The sequence below is a fragment of the Parasteatoda tepidariorum genome, chromosome 3, assembly GCF_043381705.1.
Source record: "Parasteatoda tepidariorum isolate YZ-2023 chromosome 3, CAS_Ptep_4.0, whole genome shotgun sequence".
NCBI classification, from domain to species: domain Eukaryota; kingdom Metazoa; phylum Arthropoda; class Arachnida; order Araneae; family Theridiidae; genus Parasteatoda; species Parasteatoda tepidariorum.
The window spans coordinates 8,661,833-8,680,305 of NC_092206.1; the positions used below are offsets into that span (position 1 = coordinate 8,661,833).

The following is an 18,473-nucleotide window of genomic DNA, read 5'->3' on the forward strand; positions in this document are numbered from 1 at the left end:
AACACCCGTGGAACATGAAGTTGCGAAAAACCCAATTACGGATAAATTATTGTACAGCTGAAAAATTATTTTCTTATTGACAGTACTGTTGTACAATTTAAATTCACATAGTAAGCTACAACCCCCTCAGTATAATGCGTATCTATATCTGTTATATTAAAGATTTTTTTTCTTTGAAATATGATGATTGCTTTGTGTTTTTAATCTTGTTCATATGTGCCCCAGGCCTGTTCACATGTGCCCCCAATAGGGGCACATGTGAACAATTGAAGTCATTTTTCTAAAATATTATAAAGTAAAGAAATATTTTATTGAAAAATCTCAAAAAATTCCACAAGACAAAGAAAATACTATTTAAACATATGGACTTTTTTACTATGAAAAATTGATGATATTTTTCGAAAAGTGAAGAAATAAAAAAATTTGTTCACATGTGCCCCCCTCTCCCCTACATTTTTTTAAGATAAAAATTTAAATATAATATAAAACTGTCTTACATTTTCTCCAACCTTGCCTCCATTTTTACTTGATTTATGCATTGAAAAGTCCAAAGCATGTTTCAAATAATTACTTGGATCATTATTATGCCAGCATTATATTTGAAAATTATTTTTCCCTAAATTTTAGAGCCACTTCATCTGAGTAAATATTTAAGAAATAAAATATGTAATCTTTCTCCATTGATTAAATGAAGAAATAATTTTAATTGCACGAAACAAATTTTTAAGTTATTCTTAAATTAATTGAATTTATTTAAAATACTCTCCACACACTATTAAAAAATAGCTCTTGAAATAGACGTAGGACAACAACAACAGAAATTCCTTAAACATTTTGTCTAAATTTATCTGATTTATTGAGCAAAATTAGAAAAATATATAAATTCATGAGAGAGTTTTCTAACTGCAGCTAATATTGCTATATAAACGACATTATTTTGAAATGGTTTTTAAAGCAAAAATAATATTTTAACGAAAAACTACATTATTTTCATAGTTTACTATATTTACAACAATTTTTACAAATGTAGTTAACTACCACTACTTTTTTTAAATGTGGTGACTACAAACTACTTCGGAATTGTAATGACGCTATTTTAAGGAACCGAACTTTGCTTTAGAAATTAATTCCCACCTGCATAATTTACACTGTTGGGGAAATTAATTTACACAGCAGAGGAAACAAATTTTCACCTGTATACTTTATACTGCTGGAGAAATTAATTTGCACCTATATAATTTATACTGCTGAGAAAATTAATTTACATCCGTATAATTTTCACTGCTGGAAATTAATTCACACCTGTATAATTTACACTGTTGGAGAAATTAATTTTCACCTGCATAATTTACACTGCAGAGGAAATAAATTTACACTGCTGAAGAAATTAATTCACACCTATATAATTTATAGTGCTCGGAAAATTGATTTACATCCGTATAATTTACACTGCTGAAGAAATTAATTCACACCTGCATAATTTACACTGCAGAGGAAATAAATTTACACTGCTGAAGAAATTAATTCGCACCTATATAATTTATAGTGCTCAGAAAATTGATTTACATCCGTATAATTTACACTGCTGAAGAAATTAATTTACGCCTGCATAATTTACACAACCCATAATCCGTCTACCACTGAGGATATTTCACGTCAGCACTGTGATCGATGCAAGCCGGATGCGGAATTCCGTATCGACCAGCCATCGCTGGGATTCGATTCCGGGGTCACCTCATTGGAAGGGACATTTGGAATTACTTTTAACGCATTACTTTTTTTAATAATAGCACACTACACTACAAACTGCGAAAAAAAGTACCGACTACAGTTGTTTCATTACTTCTGACCACTGTACTTAAGTGTATATATCGGAAAATTTTACTTTATATATACACTACCGGTCAAAAGTTTGCGAAAATTCTGAAATCTACGAAAAAATGGTCTAAATTCAAATATTCATAGAACTGCGAAAAATCAGTCAAATTGCATGAAAATTTGATATGTTCTAAAGTGAATCCTCTACATTTAGTTACATATGATCAAATTGCAATACTTTGTTTTTTGCGATCTGAATCCAGCTTTTCATCATGGGTTGTTTCTATGGTGAAAAAAGTTGCTAAGTTTGNGCATAATTTACACTGCAGAGGAAATAAATTTACACTGCTGAAGAAATTAATTCACACCTATATAATTTATAGTGCTCAGAAAATTGATTTACATCCGTATAATTTACACTGCTGAAGAAATTAATTTACGCCTGCATAATTTACACAACCCATAATCCGTCTACCACTGAGGATATTTCACGTCAGCACAGTGATCGGTGCAAGCCGGATGCGGAATTCGGTATCGATAAGCCATCGCTGGGATTCGATCCCGGGGTCACCTCATTGGAAGGGACATTTGGAATTACTTTTAACACATTACTTTTTTTAATAGTAGCACATTGCACTACAAACTGCGCAAAAAAGGACCGACTACAGTTGTTTCATTACTTCTGACCACTGTATGTAAGTGTATATATCGGAAAATGTTACTTTATATATATATATATATATAAAATATAAAATAATTTAAAATTACCATGACTGAGTAGAGGCACTGCAGTGGCCGTTCCCACAAGCAGCAGAAGGAGCAACATGTTTTTCTCTCTCTCTTACTTATCAAAGAAAAGCCCCACGTTTAATAAAATTCATTGATTTCTTATTAGAATTTGAAAATAAAAGAAACTGATTAGCTACTAAATCACTCTGGGAACAAAACCACATGATGCAAATTCTAGAAAAACAAATAGATATAAGTTACATGCCAGTGTTTCAGGTTGGAAAATCATAATTTTATACCGAATGGTGAAAACGAATAATTAGATTACAAAATCATTTTCAAATTTTTCTGATTTATTTCTCTAACTGAGAGAGAATTCAAAAATTTCGTAAAGATAATAGAAAAAAAAATTCAAAAAAATTTATTTTTACATTTTGAAATGTATTTTCCGAGAAACATTTTCTCTTTAGTATTTTTAAAGATTTCAACGAAATTAAACGAATAATTTGATTACGAAATATTTTCAAATTTTTCTTATTTCTATAACTGAGAGAGATTTTAAAAATTTCTGAAAAATATTAAAAAAATGAAAATAAAAATTTTCTCTTCTAATTTTTACATTTCAAAATGTATTTCCCGAAATATATTTTCTCTTTAGTATTTAAAGATTACGACAAAAGAAAACGAATAATTAGATTACTGAGCATTTTCAATAAAATAAATTTGAAAAAAAAGTTTTTTTTATTTTTATTTTTACAAAAGTATTTCTTAAAATATATTTTCCCTTTAGTATTTTAAAGATTTGGACGAAAGAAAAAGCATAATTAGATTACAAAGTATTTTCAAATTTTTCTATTTTTTTTCTATAAATGAGAGGGAATTTAAAAATTTCTGTAAATAAATTCGAAAAATAAAAATAAAAGAAACGTTTTTTTTTTAATTTTTGCTTTCAGAAATGTATTTCCCAAAATATATTTTCTCTTTAGTATTTGTATATTTTCAATTTAGTATTTTAGTATATGACGAAGAACCGAAATTCGCTTAAATACAATGTTATAGCTATTTCTAAAAAGTTTAAAAACCTAAAAGTTTCTTAAAAGTCTTTATTAAGTTCATATTTTGAAACTAAAATTTTTTTTTAAATCTCAAAAAAAAATTTTTTTAATTAAACTTGATATAAATTGATTGTTATGCTCATATTCTGGCCAAGACGCATGTAACGAATTAAACAAATTTACTAGTATAAACAAATTTCGTAATAAAAATACATACATTTTGGTAGAGTTTTATTAACAGGTTTTTAGGTCACAAATTTTTTTAAAAATTTCATGGTTTTTTAGTGTTTAAAAAATGATGTTATTAATTGTTTTTCAAATGGTGAAAATGCTATAATTTTTTTTTTTATAAATTTAATTGCGATTCGATTAATTTTTTTCCTAACTTCTTTTTTTTTTGTCTACTTAAAAACTATGCATCTCAATGATGCATCGTTGTAACTTTGTTGACGAGTCTGAGATTTGAATTGAGCTGCACACCGCTGATTTATAGCGTCAATTCTATATTTGTATTTAGAATTATGGAAATAAAATAAAATAAATATTTAAATGTCAAAAATTTACTTGAAACATGTTTATAATACATAATTACAAATGTCACATTATTAAGTATATTTAGCAAATAATTAGTTACAATAATTACCTTATTAATTATTTATAAAAATTAACACCCTACTGCTTGCCCCTCGTGATTTTTATCCTTAATTTTTCATCAGTAACTGCTTCATTTCGTGTTTCTAATTTATTTACTGGCTCTCATTTCATCATTCTTGTTTTACACTTTAAGAAGGAGAAGACCTCCTATACCCACACATCTGACTTATGACGTATTCCTTATCAGCAGAATGACGTTTTAGAGTTGAGCTAAGTTTCTCTAATTAAGTTAGAATGTCAATTAACTGTAAGTTAATTAAATATAGAGCTGTATCACACATCGAATTAGTTGAAATTTAATTCTGTCTCGTCTACTTATTTTATTTTACTTAGATTTATTATTTGCTTATGTATTTTACTGTAACTGTGATAAATTTATGTTTTGTGTACCTGGAAACTTTGATGCATAATTAGTTTGTTTATCTTCCATATGGCTTCGTGCCTGTCTTGTAAATACATAGTCAAAGGATTGAATTCTTTGAGAAAGAATCTTTGTGAAAGAATATAGAATGAGTAACTTAAGAGAAATGTTACTCAGTGGGCTTGGCTGACTCGAAATAGAATGGAACGAACAGTTGATAACAGTTGATGAACAGCGTAAATAAATGTCACGCTTCAACAACCAATCAAGATCGAGATACCCAAACTACGTCACTTGCAGGTATCCCTTTGAGAAAACCCTGCAAAGAATGATAATTAAAGAATTGTTTTTCTATTAATTGATTCCAAGCTTAACTCTATAGAGATACATTCCATTTTTAGTATTATTGTATAAAATACAATTAAATTTAAACAACATAGAGGATGGATAATTAGGATAATTTTAAGGGATAATTTTTATGGAACGTATTTTTCAAATAGTGCAAATTTTGCTATATGTATATTTATATGCTATTGTAAGCAGAAATAATAATTTCTATCTGAGGTCGCAGACTAATTTGACTTTAATAAAGATAATGTTGCAGATTCTTCAGTTGGTTGTTGTTGTTGTAGCTCATTTACGACACACTAGAGCTGCACAATGGGCTACTGACGACGGTCTGGGAAGCATCCCTGAGGACGATCCGAAGACATGCCATCACAATTTTGATCCTCTGCAGAGGGGATGGCACCCCCGCTTCGGTAGACCGACGACCTGCACGCGAAATCGAGCACTTTACGGTAGAACAGTTTAATGAGGACCCATACCGCACACCCTCGGTCCCGACCCAGGATGATCCAAGCTGTCACCCACCCGCACACTGACCGCAACCAGTGATGCTCGATTTCGGTAATCTGCTGGGAACCGTTTCTTAACGATCAGTCCACTGCAGGACCAAAATATAGTGTCAGAGCTATGTAAAGAAATTTTACAGGTGTCTCCTAAAACTATTTTTGATCTAAACCAATTTTAGAGTTAAGATACGCGAATGTTACAGTGAATCAAGAGAATGTCGACTTTCACCGATCATGAATAACGTAGTAGAATGTCCGAAATAATTGGTATATTATTTGTTATATCAATATATATTTTTATTGATATTAATTTATTTGTTGATATTATTATATTTATTCATTGTTTTAACATCAGCTGAGGATAGATTTGGAGAAACATTAGTGTTCGGAGCACCGGTTAAAGGCATACTGATCAGGGGCACTTGACCTTTAAAAAATATTGATGTAGGGAGTACAGGGGAAATGGATTCTGGGCAGGGGCACTTAACTAGACTTAGTATATATTTCGGACATTTACCAAGACGACTATGTGAATTTCTACATTCTCTAGTGGAAGTCACCAACCACCGATTTCGATAATTCACAGTAACATAGATATCAATGAAAGATGCATAATAACCTTCAAAAATAGTTTTTTTTTTATAAAACTCACTCATTTTACTAATTAAACGATCAAAACTAAGCTTATAGATAGACTATAGATCAGGGATGGGCAAACTTTTTCGGGCGAGGGCCAAAAATTGGAAAAAAAAGTTTGGTAGGGGCTAAGTAAAAACTTCTAAAATAAAAATAAAAAAATTAAAAAAAAAAAATTAAAAAAAACGATACGCGAGTTTTAATTTAAATAAATATTTAAATTAAAACTTGCGTATCGTTTTTTTTTTTTTTTTTTTTTTTTTTTTTTNACAATTTACTAAGAGTTTTTTTTTTTTAAATTTTAGAAGTTTTTACTTTGCATATTTAGAAACAACTGCTTCAGATAGAGCCTATCTACTGCTATTCAATAAAGAACTCCTGCTTTCAAAATTTTACCAATTGAAGCTGTCTGTGAAGCTGAAGCTGTTCTATTTCCATCAATTTATGTTCTTGTGGAACAAAAATAGAGAAAGTAAAAACGTCATCAGTACTTTGTTATAAAAGAAAGAACAAAAAAAGCTTTAAGCAAAGTAGACAGGAAAAAGGATATATATTGTTTATATTCGCCATGGATCAGTTAAAATTCTATCGACGGGCCGGATAAAACCTTCCGGCGCGCCACAGTTGGCCCGCGGGCCGTAGTTTGCCCATCCCTGCTATAGTTAAATAAAAATTCTATTTCAATTTTAAAAAAATTAGTATTTTAAATGCTTATTTATTTTATTAGTTTACTTATTTTAATTTTTTATTCATTAATTTTTTATTCATAATTTTATTCATCTGGGAAAATTTTTATTTAAAAAAAAAGGTGCCTACTGATAAACGTTTATGTGTCTTTACAAATAATTATATTCTATTACTTTGCATAAGTAAACACTTTAAAATTTAACACCTGTTGCTTTTATAATTATCAATGTTTTGGGATATAGTAAAAAATATTGATAGTATCAATCATCGCTTCGAAATAACAAAATGGCAGCCGTTAAAATATTGGAAACTTTCACTCTTATTTCCATGAGCGTCAGTCTGTAATAGCCCTTTTAGGTAAATGAATAAATATTTTAAAATGGCTCTTAAGAGCCGTGGTGATTCCGGGGATAGAGTGTTTACCTTCCAATGAGATAACCCGGGTTCGATTCCCAGCGATGGCTGGTCGATGCGAATTTTAAACCCGGCTCGCACAGACCGCAGTGCTAACGTAAAATATTCTCAGCGCTGATCATGGGTTAGAATCCCCTTGCCGCCGAGCTAACCAGGGAGATCTTCGTGGTTTTCCTCGCCCTGTAAGGTAAACGCGGGTTAGTTCCATCAAAAAGTCCTCCACGAAGACAAATTTCTCCCATTACTTGATCCAGGAGTTCCCTTGTCTTTTAGTTTGGGTTCAAAATTACAAGGGTACGAAGTTGAACATTGGCAAACGTAATTCCAGAAATTGGGCTGGTTGTTCAACGACAGTTATAAAAAAATAAAGGAAAACTACGTTAGTATAGAAATTATTCATAGATTCAATGTAGAAAAATGATTTTTAAACTTCTAAAATGATGAAAAATCACTAACAATGATGAAAGTATAATTAATTTTGAAGTAGCAAATATAATTGTATAACAAAAAGTTCCAGATGCGGGAAGTAGATTTTCTCTGAATAATACAATCTATAATATTGTTTTGGTGGTTTTTCGAAGCGGTGGCTGAATTCTGCTTGGCCACCGGTCATGACAGTCTGCGGAAACATCTGTCTAGATTTGGTATCGTTCCTTCCCCGGTATGCACTCTTTGCAGTTCTGTTGAGGACATGGACTTCACGCACCTTCTCCGCTGCTCTGCACTTTGCAGGAATTCGATCACTGAACGCTATTGGGAAGCTAGAGACATGTTGTGATTGATAGACTCTGTTGCAGCATCTCTTGTTTCTGTTCTTATTTTTAGATGTTTATGTATGCTGTTACTGTCTATAATCTGCTCAATAAAATTAGACTTTTTCATCGGAAAAATTAATACCAAAGATTTTTTTTCAAAGCTTTGTTACGTTATTATAAATGATACCAGGAAAACCTCCTTACTTTCCTTTGTATGCTCCCCCATTTTTTTTTTTTTTTTTTTTTTTTTTTTTGAGACGAAGTCTCGCTCTGTNTTTTTTTTTTTTTTTTTTTTTGAGGAGAGCATCTTTTCTAGATATGAAAGTTAGGCAATTTTTCTGATCCATTTTTTGATGCTGAATTGACTGTTATTAATCTCAAGAATCTGTAAGAGTCTAGAAGCTAGAAGCATCTTAATTGTTATGTACAAAAAGTACAATTTCATGTACAAGCAATTTTGCGTACAATTGTTGTACGTAAAGTTGTTTGTACGCAAAATTGTTCTGATGTAAAATTGTTGTAAACAGTGCAATTTTACATACAACTTTAAGTACAAAAAGTGCAATTTTGTACTTGTACTTCTTTACGCTTTTTGACGTTGTTATTTAGACAAGAATTAAATTCCAGCGACTCAGGCCCAGGAGGCCCATACGCAAAAAACTTGATGACCCACCGAATCGACAGAGATCCTGAACAGCACAAGAGGCCAGACAGATCGTCGAGCGTTGGCCACACCACGATCAACCGGGCTGCTCTCTGACAGAAAAGCTTAACAGAAAAATCGAAACTTTATTTATAAAACATTACAACGGAATGCATAAACAATGCTATCTAGGCAAATGAAACATTGTTTCATGTACATTTTCCCCACTGAATCGAAAGAGACTAGATAAACGTCAATACAACAATAGTTCAAAAGTTGCACCAGTTGCATAAATATTTCAACTAAAATTTGTGGAGTGTTTTATTTCCTGTAATAAAAACTATGTTAAAGCTTGGGTAAAATTATGAGTATTTAACGCAATAATTTTAAACTGTACTTCTACAGAAAAATCAAAAACGAAATCTTTTCACTTCCTAATTTGGTGAATAATAATCGTTAATATTACCGCAGTTCTCAGTATTAAATAAATTATTCTTCATATTTTCTCAAGAAGTCTTGTGTAACGATGTAGCTTTCCTTGAAAATTATCATTTGCCATCTTGAAACGCTTATAAATGCACTAAATATGCGTAAAAAAATCTTATCTAGATTTCCACCATTAGTATAATCTTAAACATGCTTCGACTATGTACCCTTTGCCTTAAAAATAATTTTTTATGCATGTTTATCTGTTTTAAGTTAGAATTCTATTCCTACTTTTTTTGAATAAATAAGACAATTGGAAATGTAACACATGTTACTTTATTGTTATCAATGCTTTATCCTGGTATAAAATACCAGATTTAAGGTTTTCAATCACTGCTAAACTCACCAGCAAAATGGCAGCTTTTCAATTATTGGGAATTTTTTTCTTGTGCCTTGGCATCGGCCTCAGTCATCCATTAGGTAAGAGAACAAAAATTATTTAAGTATACTATTGATGTTTTAAAGACGATACTAAAGAAATTAAACAAAATAATATTACTTCCATACAGTTTAATTCAATTGCTAGACAGTGCTTTAAGGTTTACATCATTTAAGGAATTATTAGTCTGGAATATGTTTAACGGTGAAAAAATGTTTGCGAAAGCATTTTTAAATTTTACGACATTTCCATTTAAAGAATTCCTACAACTGCTAATTGTTACAATACAACAACTGAAATTTGCAATATTTAACATCCATAACATTCAACGACTTAAATTTATAATATTTAACACATAGTTTACAATATTTAAGGACTAATTATTCACGAACATGCTTGGCAATAAAAAAATTTATGAGCTTGTTTTTAAACTTGACAATTTGCTTTATATTTTACAACCGTCGTTGAACCCCCGACCCATTTTTGGGGTTTACGACAACTAATGTTCAACTCCGTAGCCTTGTAATTTTGAACCAATCCAGAAGACAAGAACACTCCTAGATCAGTACCCGCAGAGGTGCGATTTGTTATGGGAACATGGAGGACTCGACAGATTTAACGTGCATCAGTCACCATTTACTACACGGGGAGTCTTCGGCCGGAGAGGATCGTATTCACAACCTCTTGAACATGGGCCCAGTGCCCTACCAATCAGGCTATCCCGCAAGGCTATTTGCAAGAAATAAAAATTTGACTTATATGACATAGAGGCAAGTGTTTCATCTTGGGAAAATTTCTAGGAACATAATAATCATAGTAAAACTTTGCATTTGAAGCATCGATTGAATATCTGGATTAGAAAAAGAAAATTTAACCACTTAAAAGTTAATTTTTTCATTTTCTGAAAATAAAATAGTAAAAGTATTTAACTCAATTTTATTTGTTGCTAGAAGGGGAAGATTTTTAAACATACTAGTTGCTTAAAGATGACAATTTACCAAGAGTAACAACAACTTTGATTTTATTCAAAACTTGTAGCAAACGGTTAAACAAGTTGCTCATTAGGAACGTGTCACAAATTACAACAGGCTTATTTTTCAATAATTTCGTTATCTATTAATAATAGAGATTTGTTTTAATTTGTCTGATTTGTAGTAATCTTTTAAACATTATAATAAATATTAAAATATTATACTTTCTAAGTAATTTTTTTTTACTTTATTATAATATTCTAATTATGCATTTTCAATACATTATATGAATTTAGAATGTTATGAACTTGGTATATGGCATGCACCTTCTATGTATGCATTCTATGTATGTTTACCCTTTTGTCTTTACTTTCAGCTGACCTAGACAACATTGGCGATGACGAATACATTCCGATGGAAAATCCAGATCTTCTTGGCGGGGATATGTCCGGGTTTGAAAACACGGTATTCGAATTCAAATTTCTTTTCTGAAACTAACGAATAATTTTTTTTATTTCAAAAAAAAGGGTTATGAAGCTGATCTAAACTTAAAATTTAAAAATATGAATATTCTTCGAAATTATTTTTTTATTTGCATGAAATTTAAGTTCAAAATCTGAAAATTCTTATTAAAGTTTTGGTTGCTATAAAAACGTGTTGGTCGTTTTTCGCCAAAAATTTAATTTAACAATAACGCAAAAAATTTATTTGCAGTTTTAAGTTCTTGATTTTGGAATAATTAATTTCTATTAAGTATGTTGACAGGACACAGTCTCACATTACCTGCCAACTTTTCGAAGATGATTTTTCCGAGTGGTAGTAAAATGGAGATTGAATCACGATTTTAGTCAAAAACATACATGTTGTTTTGAAAAAGCTTAAACAGACTACCATCCCAGATCCAGTCTGCAAAAACCATTTAATGCAAACCTAAAAAGGTTTGTTTTGCTATTTACGTGTAAACCTTTTAATCTCAAAGCAAGATTTGTGACAATCTGCTCTATTCTATGCGCATTACCCTAACCCAAAACCTTGGAAAACAACCTTCTATATATAAACCTTAAATCGAGGTTGACTTATGGTTTTCAAGCGTGATAAAATCCTTTAATAAAGCTAGTTTCAATGTGAAAATAATCTTAAATCAAGGTAATTATAAGGTTTCTTTTCGCAACGTCTTGTATGCTCAGCTGAAATCCACCTTGTCATGAAATTTTAATGGACAATGCAATTTGATCCTATCGCTTGTGTGACGTCAGCAAATACGTCATTATGGAACTAAATAACCATTTTAACTAAGTGACAATACTTTCTAAAAAGGCTTTAAAAAATAATTTTTAATCCTTTTAGGATGCAAGGTTTAAAACTGCAAATATTTTTGCTTTCTTGAAAAAAGGTTTTTAGTGCAAACATTTTCGCGACACTAAAAAGAAAATTCCGACACAAAGGTTGCCGTAAGGTTGCCGTTGGTTTCATTATTTTGCGTTAATTTAGGTAAAATAAGTTTAAGATATAATATTTAGCATTTTATCAATTTGTGGTTATGAAATACAGCATAAACACCTGTATCTTTTTCAGCGCTAAAGGTAAAATTTTCAAAACACGGCTCACTTAAAAGCGATCATTTTTCTCAAATTTGTACTTATTTGCAGTTATTTAGACTATTAATTGCAGAAACAATTATTCATAATTGAAGCTTCTTTCATTCATAAAATCAATCATTGATAAATGTTTGAATATGAATGGAAAAAAACTTTTTTTTTAATCTACGTTTTTTCGGAATTTATTCTTTTATATAATTCCGATAATCCAACAGGTTTTTTTTAGTAACTAGTTGACTTCTTTTTGTAATTAAAGAATACCGGAGTACATTTTTACTTGTAGTTAGAATGTCAAAATAAAATATCTATATATTTATAAAAGGAACGCCAATGTTCCATTTTCACCAATTTGCAATTTGAAAATTAAAAAATCGTGAAAGATATTCCAAATGTGTATTAAATGTCTCTATAAACAGAATACAATAGAATAAAAATGCAGCTAAGTATGATGTAAGGAAAGAAATTTACAGGTTAATACACATGTGACAAATGACGTCGGCGCTAGCTTATCTTTATCATCAAAATGGCGTATTAAAGTTGAACTAAGTTTCTTTACATAAGTTAGAATGTTAATTATCTATAATTTAGTTAAATACAGAGCTGTATCACACATCGAATTAGTTGAAACATAATTCTTTCCTGTCTACTCTTTTTACTTAACTAAGATTTATTTTTTGTTTATGTATTTTATTGTAGCTGTCATATATTTTTGTTTTGTGTAGCTGGTATCTTTGATGCATAATTAAGATGTTTATGTTCCATATGGTTTCGTGAAGTCTTTGTGTTAAGTCTCTGTGTAAATATATAATGAAATAGTTGAAATATTTGAGAAAAAGTCTTTGTGAAAGAATTTTGAAAGTTTCACTTACGAGAATTCATACTTGACTGCCTTGGCTTACTCAAAATAGAATGGAAGGAACAGTTGCTAACGTAAGGATATGCCGTGTTTCAACTACCAATCAGGATCGAGTTACGCACTTTACTGAACTTCGTATCATTTTTCTGGCTAATAAGAATGTACCGAAAAAAATGGTTTTAAACAAGTATCTCTTCATGTCAGCCCTATCTTGTTATATTATCTTGCTGTATCATTATCCTGTTATATCATTATCCTGTTACATCATTATCCTGTTATATTTTATGTTGTATAGAAAAATGATAAAATAAATAAAAAGTTTTTAAGAGCCACGTTCTTTAAAGGAACTAAGAAGGAAAAAATTATATATTTCTTATTTTTAAACGAAAATCATGGAGGTCATTTTAGTCAACATAAAGGTTTATTTTGCTAGTNTCCATTTAGTTCTCAACAAGTAATAGTCTGCATTGAAGTAATAAAATACCGATTTTTCTATATATTGAATTATTTTTTATCTCTTAAGGGACCTTCTATGGGCCGAAACGAATGTTGCCCCCCAAAATTATTCCTCATAAGGCATACATCCCACTAGTTTATTTCAAAACTAACAAGTCACACTTCCCTAGTTTCCCTTGTGAGTCCTACTTTCAGGCATTTCATATTTTGTTTAAAAGTTTAATCTTAAAATTTTAATTAAATTAATTTTAGGACCGAAATGCTGTTCCAACCGACTCAATGTTGTGGTCAGGTGGTGTTATCCCTTACGTTACAGATCCTGGACTAAATGCCACTGTTAGTAAGTAACGTTATTTAGATGTTTTGATCTACTAATCGACTTAAAAAAGTTTTAAACCATTTAAAATAACATGAAAAACATTTAAAAATTAGACAGTCAATATTTCCATTAAAACATTTGAATTCATGTAGATTGTTTTCATGAAAAAAAAAGAATTTGGTGATTCTTTTAAGATATTTTAAATAAAATTGTTTAATGCTTTTAGTAAATTCGAATTATCGGCATCGGATGAATATAAATAGGTTAAACTTACAATATATTTATAGTTTTTATAAATTTAATAAATATTGTATTAGCTTATAATTTTATATTCAATAATCGTCGTTGAACAGCCGACCCAATTTTTAGTTTACGGCTCCTACTGTTCAACGCCGCAGTCTTGTTAATTTTGACCCAAACCAGAAGACAAGGAAACTCCTGGATCAAGTATTGGGAGAAATTTGGAGACGTGGAAGATTTTTTGATGGAACCAACTCCTCATTTGAGTTACATGGAGAGGAAAACCTCGTAAACCTCCCATGGTTAGTCTGAGTAGAAGGGAGCTCTAATCCATGATTCGTCTACCATTGATCAGTACTCCCAGAGATATGATTTATTATGGGAACATGCAGGACTTTGTGACCCGGCAGATTTCACGTGCACCAGACACCATTTACTACACGGGAAGTCTTTAGCCGGTGGGGATCGAACCCATGACTTCTATAACATGTGCTCAGTGCTCTATCAACCAGGCTGTCCCGGGCCTTAATATTGTATGATGTAAATGATTAAATAATGCTTATGCCACCGTGGCATCGTTTTAAATATATAAAATGCATCGTAATAAAAATGCAAGGGAAGCTCGTTGTCTGCTCGCGTATTTCGCCAACCCTTGAAATTGCTTTTGCTGTCCCTTATGGATTTATTCCCGATATAAGTTCACATCACTTGCTGGTCGTTTTTCGTCTAGTTTTGTATGAATTGAGGTATTCTTCTTTTTTTAATAGAGTTTTAAAACTATGCATCTTATAACTTACAATTTTAAATTTCAGTGATTGGAGACACAGCAAATTTAAATCTTTTATTTAAACCTGAACTCGTGAAATAAGTTTAAAAAAAGAGAAAAGGGTAAGAAAATGTAAAAAAGATAAAGAAAAAAAACACAGAACTTTTTAAACTTATAATATTGTCATAACATATAATATTGATATGCTTACTTTAGCATGACATATACACCGACTCAACATGAAAAAAATAAAATGCGTTGTATTTGTTATGTGCGCTGTTATGTGCTGAGTGGGTGTATATGTTGTACTTAGTTTAACATGGCAATAACAAAGTAGACATAAGTAGAGGTAGTGATCCAGGATTAAAGTCAAAATTTAAATTTAACCGAATGGCAACATCATTCAACATTACTTATCACTTAAATTCACAACACAGTTAGGAAGCAGAGCAGTGAAAGAACTAAAGAATGTCATTTAAAAAAGCCCGAATAATTAACTTTTTCTACAGTATTTCTGACCGATCTCCGCTCTCTTCTTCTGCAGATTCCTTAAAAAGTTTCAGTGAAATATTAAATATTATAAAAACTAACGAAAAATAGCTAAAAAAAGTTTACGTAGCCCTAACAATAATCAAAACAAAATTAGAGCACACTTTAGTTGATTATGTGAACAGCTCTTCGCTGCCAACGTGTGAAGAGAAATTTCATAAGTTTTGGGACCACGATGGGAGTTGTTCTTGTCTTCGCTTAACAACTTCACAAGATATAGAAAAATACGCAAAAAAAAAATGAATTAAGCATTAAGGGGTCCAAGTTTTCAATCGCTCTCGTGCCTAAACTATTAGAATCTCATTTTTCAAATTGCAGTTCCCCATATGTTTTCCGGGTCAAGAATTCAAATTCTTGAAGAATTCTGTTTATTCAGATAAAATTCAGATGAAAAGGATTATATTTATTCAGATAAAATACAATTTCGTGTCTGATTTCCTCACTTAAAATATAGTCTGTTGTAAATAATTTGCATATTTAAGAAGAGGCTTTCTAGCCATTAAATCCTAATACGGTATATTCCATCATCAAATTATCAAGGGTGCACACTTTTTTCGAGCACTTCGTTTAAATTAAGGAATTATAATCCATTAATATTAACCATTTTATTAATACATTTATAAATACAATTATAATACTTTGATTCTTATAATTTTTATAACTAAAAATATTTATTACTATTAATAGTAATTTTAAAAAAATTCGTATAATTATTATATAATATAATATAATTATTTATTTATTATCTCTTTTTAGTTCCTTGGGTCTTACAAAAGGCTTTCGATGCTTACACAAAGAATACCTGCATTCGATTTGTGCCGAGAACCAATGAGAAAGATTATATTCGAATATTCCCAGGTCAAGGGTGAGTTGGTTGATCAGCAAATACAGTATAAATTTAATCGACCGGCAGTGGTCGAATGCCAGGCAGATGTCCTAGTGGCTGCTTTCAGGCTGTGTCTGACTGTGGTTCACGGGTTCGAATTCCGCTAAGGGCTATGTGAATGTGGCTCCTTTTTATGATCGGGTATGTGTGGCGTTTCTAATGCTGATTTCGTGACTCATATTAGCAGAAGCATACCGGATAACGTTAAATGAGTAACACTGAGCCGTAATGGCTCAGGGGATAGAGCGTTCACCTTCCAATGAGGTGAACCAGGTTCGTATCCCAGCGATGGCTGGTAGATACGAACTCCGCATCCGGCTCGCACCGACCACTGTCTTGACGTAAAATATCCTCAGTGGTAGACGGATCATGGGTTAGAGTCTCCTTGCCATTAAGGTAACCGTGGTTTTCCTCGCCATGTAACACGAATGCGGGTTAGTTTCATCAAAAAGTCTGGCAAATTTCCCCCAATACTTGATCCAGGAGTTCCCTAGTCTTCTGGGCTGGGTTCAAAATTACAAGGCTAGGGAGTTCAACATTAGTAATCGTAAGCCCAAATAATTGGGTCAGCTATTAAACGACGGTTATAAAATTAAAATAAAATTAATAACACTTCCGGTATCTTTAGTGGCGAAGTGCCACTAGTAAGATTTTAAAAAAAGATTCGAATACACGCGTTTGAAGAAATTATTTTTATTTGCAAGAGTTTTTTAGTCATTCGTAATTAAAGTAAGCTGATTTTTCTAACAACTGAAAGAGAAAAAAATTCGGACGAAACTAAATACCGAGAAATACTAATAAATCTGCTAAATCAATTATTCGTGTAGATGTATATGATTCTCGGTTTATTTTACCCCACGGTGCTGAAGTATTCATTAAAAGTTCGTGAACATTATATTTCTTTTTTTTTTTTCAGTATTTTAGAAATCTCATAAAGTAATGATAAGGAATAGGTGTGCAAATATTTTCCTTACATAAATTAATTGTAAATTAATTGCTTAATTTTGTTTTGAAGAGAAGAAAAAACATTTTTTTCTTTAATTTGATGACTTGTTTTCTTTTTATTTACTTTTAAGCAAGATTTTTTTTAAATTTATTTTATTTAAATTTATTCTTAAGCAAGACTTCTTTCTTAATTAAACGAACGTACAAATTTTATCTTGCGTTACTACCTTAAATTTATATATTTTTACTTCCAACCTGAATTTGCAAAGGTATGAAACTTAAATATTTTTCTCTTTACACAAAGAAAAAGTGAAATTTATGAAATTCGAAATTTTATCTAGTTTCTTACATAGTTACAAGTTACGTAGTTCTCTCAAGCGATATTTCAATAAAGTGTTTTTTTAATTATTCAGTATTAGATTGCTTTTTATTATTGCAAGCAATTAAAAATATTTGCTTGTATGGAAAGTAAAGGCGGAAGATACGCGATGTGCTTACCTTAATGTCACCATCTTGCCGGTGATCCCAAAATTAATGAACCTTAACCTGCATGACCTTTTGAACCTATGTGGAAGTAATTCACTTTAAATAAAAAACATGGAATTCAAATTTTATACTAAAATAAACTTTAAAACTTTATTTTATCTAAAATAGCCACTTCCATCTAATTTACTGAATATTTATTAGCTATTGTTTCGAGATTTTTGTTTCCTTTCAGTTTTTTAAAGAGCAAGTATCAGTAATTAAAATTTTTTATTCCATTCAATGGGTACTATTTTGGACTGCGGTTTAAGAATTGCAAATTGAATGTATTTAATTTCTAGAGAGATTAAGCATCTTAACATACCCTCCAAAGTTTTAAAAGTCCTCTTATCGTGATAGAGATTCTTTAAATTTTGCTCGCTCTTCTAATTTAACAGCGTATGTGTGCAAACATGTGGTATGCTAAATCTCTCTAATTAACTAATTTAGCACTTCCACGTAGCCCCCAGCACTACTTGTGATGCAGCGAAGTTACTGCGGTACAATCTTGGACCTCTTAACATAAATTGATAAATTTCATCTATCAAATTACTCCGACACAATTTTTATGCTTTTTGACATAAATTTAACAGAAATAATTTTAAAGTATGCATATATCTTTTTTTTTTAATTTTACGAATATCAGTATGCACCTGCAAACAGCAGCAAATAATAAAATCTTTTTTGTTTATCAGGTCGGGCACAGTAATATATTTGTCGGAAAGAAAAACATTATTTTGTTTAAATATTCAATCATCAATTAACATGGATTCATTAGATGTATTAATGAAATACTAGGAGGCTTCGCCCCCTTCTCGCTGGCGCTCGCCAACCCCCGGAACTGCTTTCGCAGTTCATTTCGGATTGCTTCGCAATCCGATGCTCGCTTTGCTC

General features: G+C 30.9%; 2 protein-coding genes across 2 annotated transcripts in view; one reads left to right on the forward strand and one right to left on the reverse strand.

Annotated features, from left to right (window-relative positions):
* LOC107441057 (astacin-like metalloprotease toxin 5) overlaps positions 1-18,473 on the reverse strand; it is a gene marked incomplete in the record, with an annotated part of 54,374 nt that overhangs the window by 11,459 nt on the left and 24,442 nt on the right. The window contains 1 exon segment of the mRNA XM_071178309.1: positions 2,587-2,781. Within this exon segment, the coding sequence (XP_071034410.1) occupies positions 2,587-2,644 (58 nt within the window).
* The window catches only part of LOC139424819 (astacin-like peptidase p16), an 11,571-nt gene continuing 2,476 nt past the window's right edge, over positions 9,379-18,473 (forward strand). The window contains exons 1-5 of the mRNA XM_071179065.1: positions 9,379-9,512; positions 10,819-10,907; positions 13,605-13,692; positions 15,983-16,091; positions 17,776-17,786. Coding sequence (XP_071035166.1) covers positions 9,446-9,512; positions 10,819-10,907; positions 13,605-13,692; positions 15,983-16,091; positions 17,776-17,786 — 364 coding nt within the window. The 5' untranslated portion in view covers positions 9,379-9,445. The remainder of the gene's footprint in view (positions 9,513-10,818; positions 10,908-13,604; positions 13,693-15,982; positions 16,092-17,775; positions 17,787-18,473) is intronic.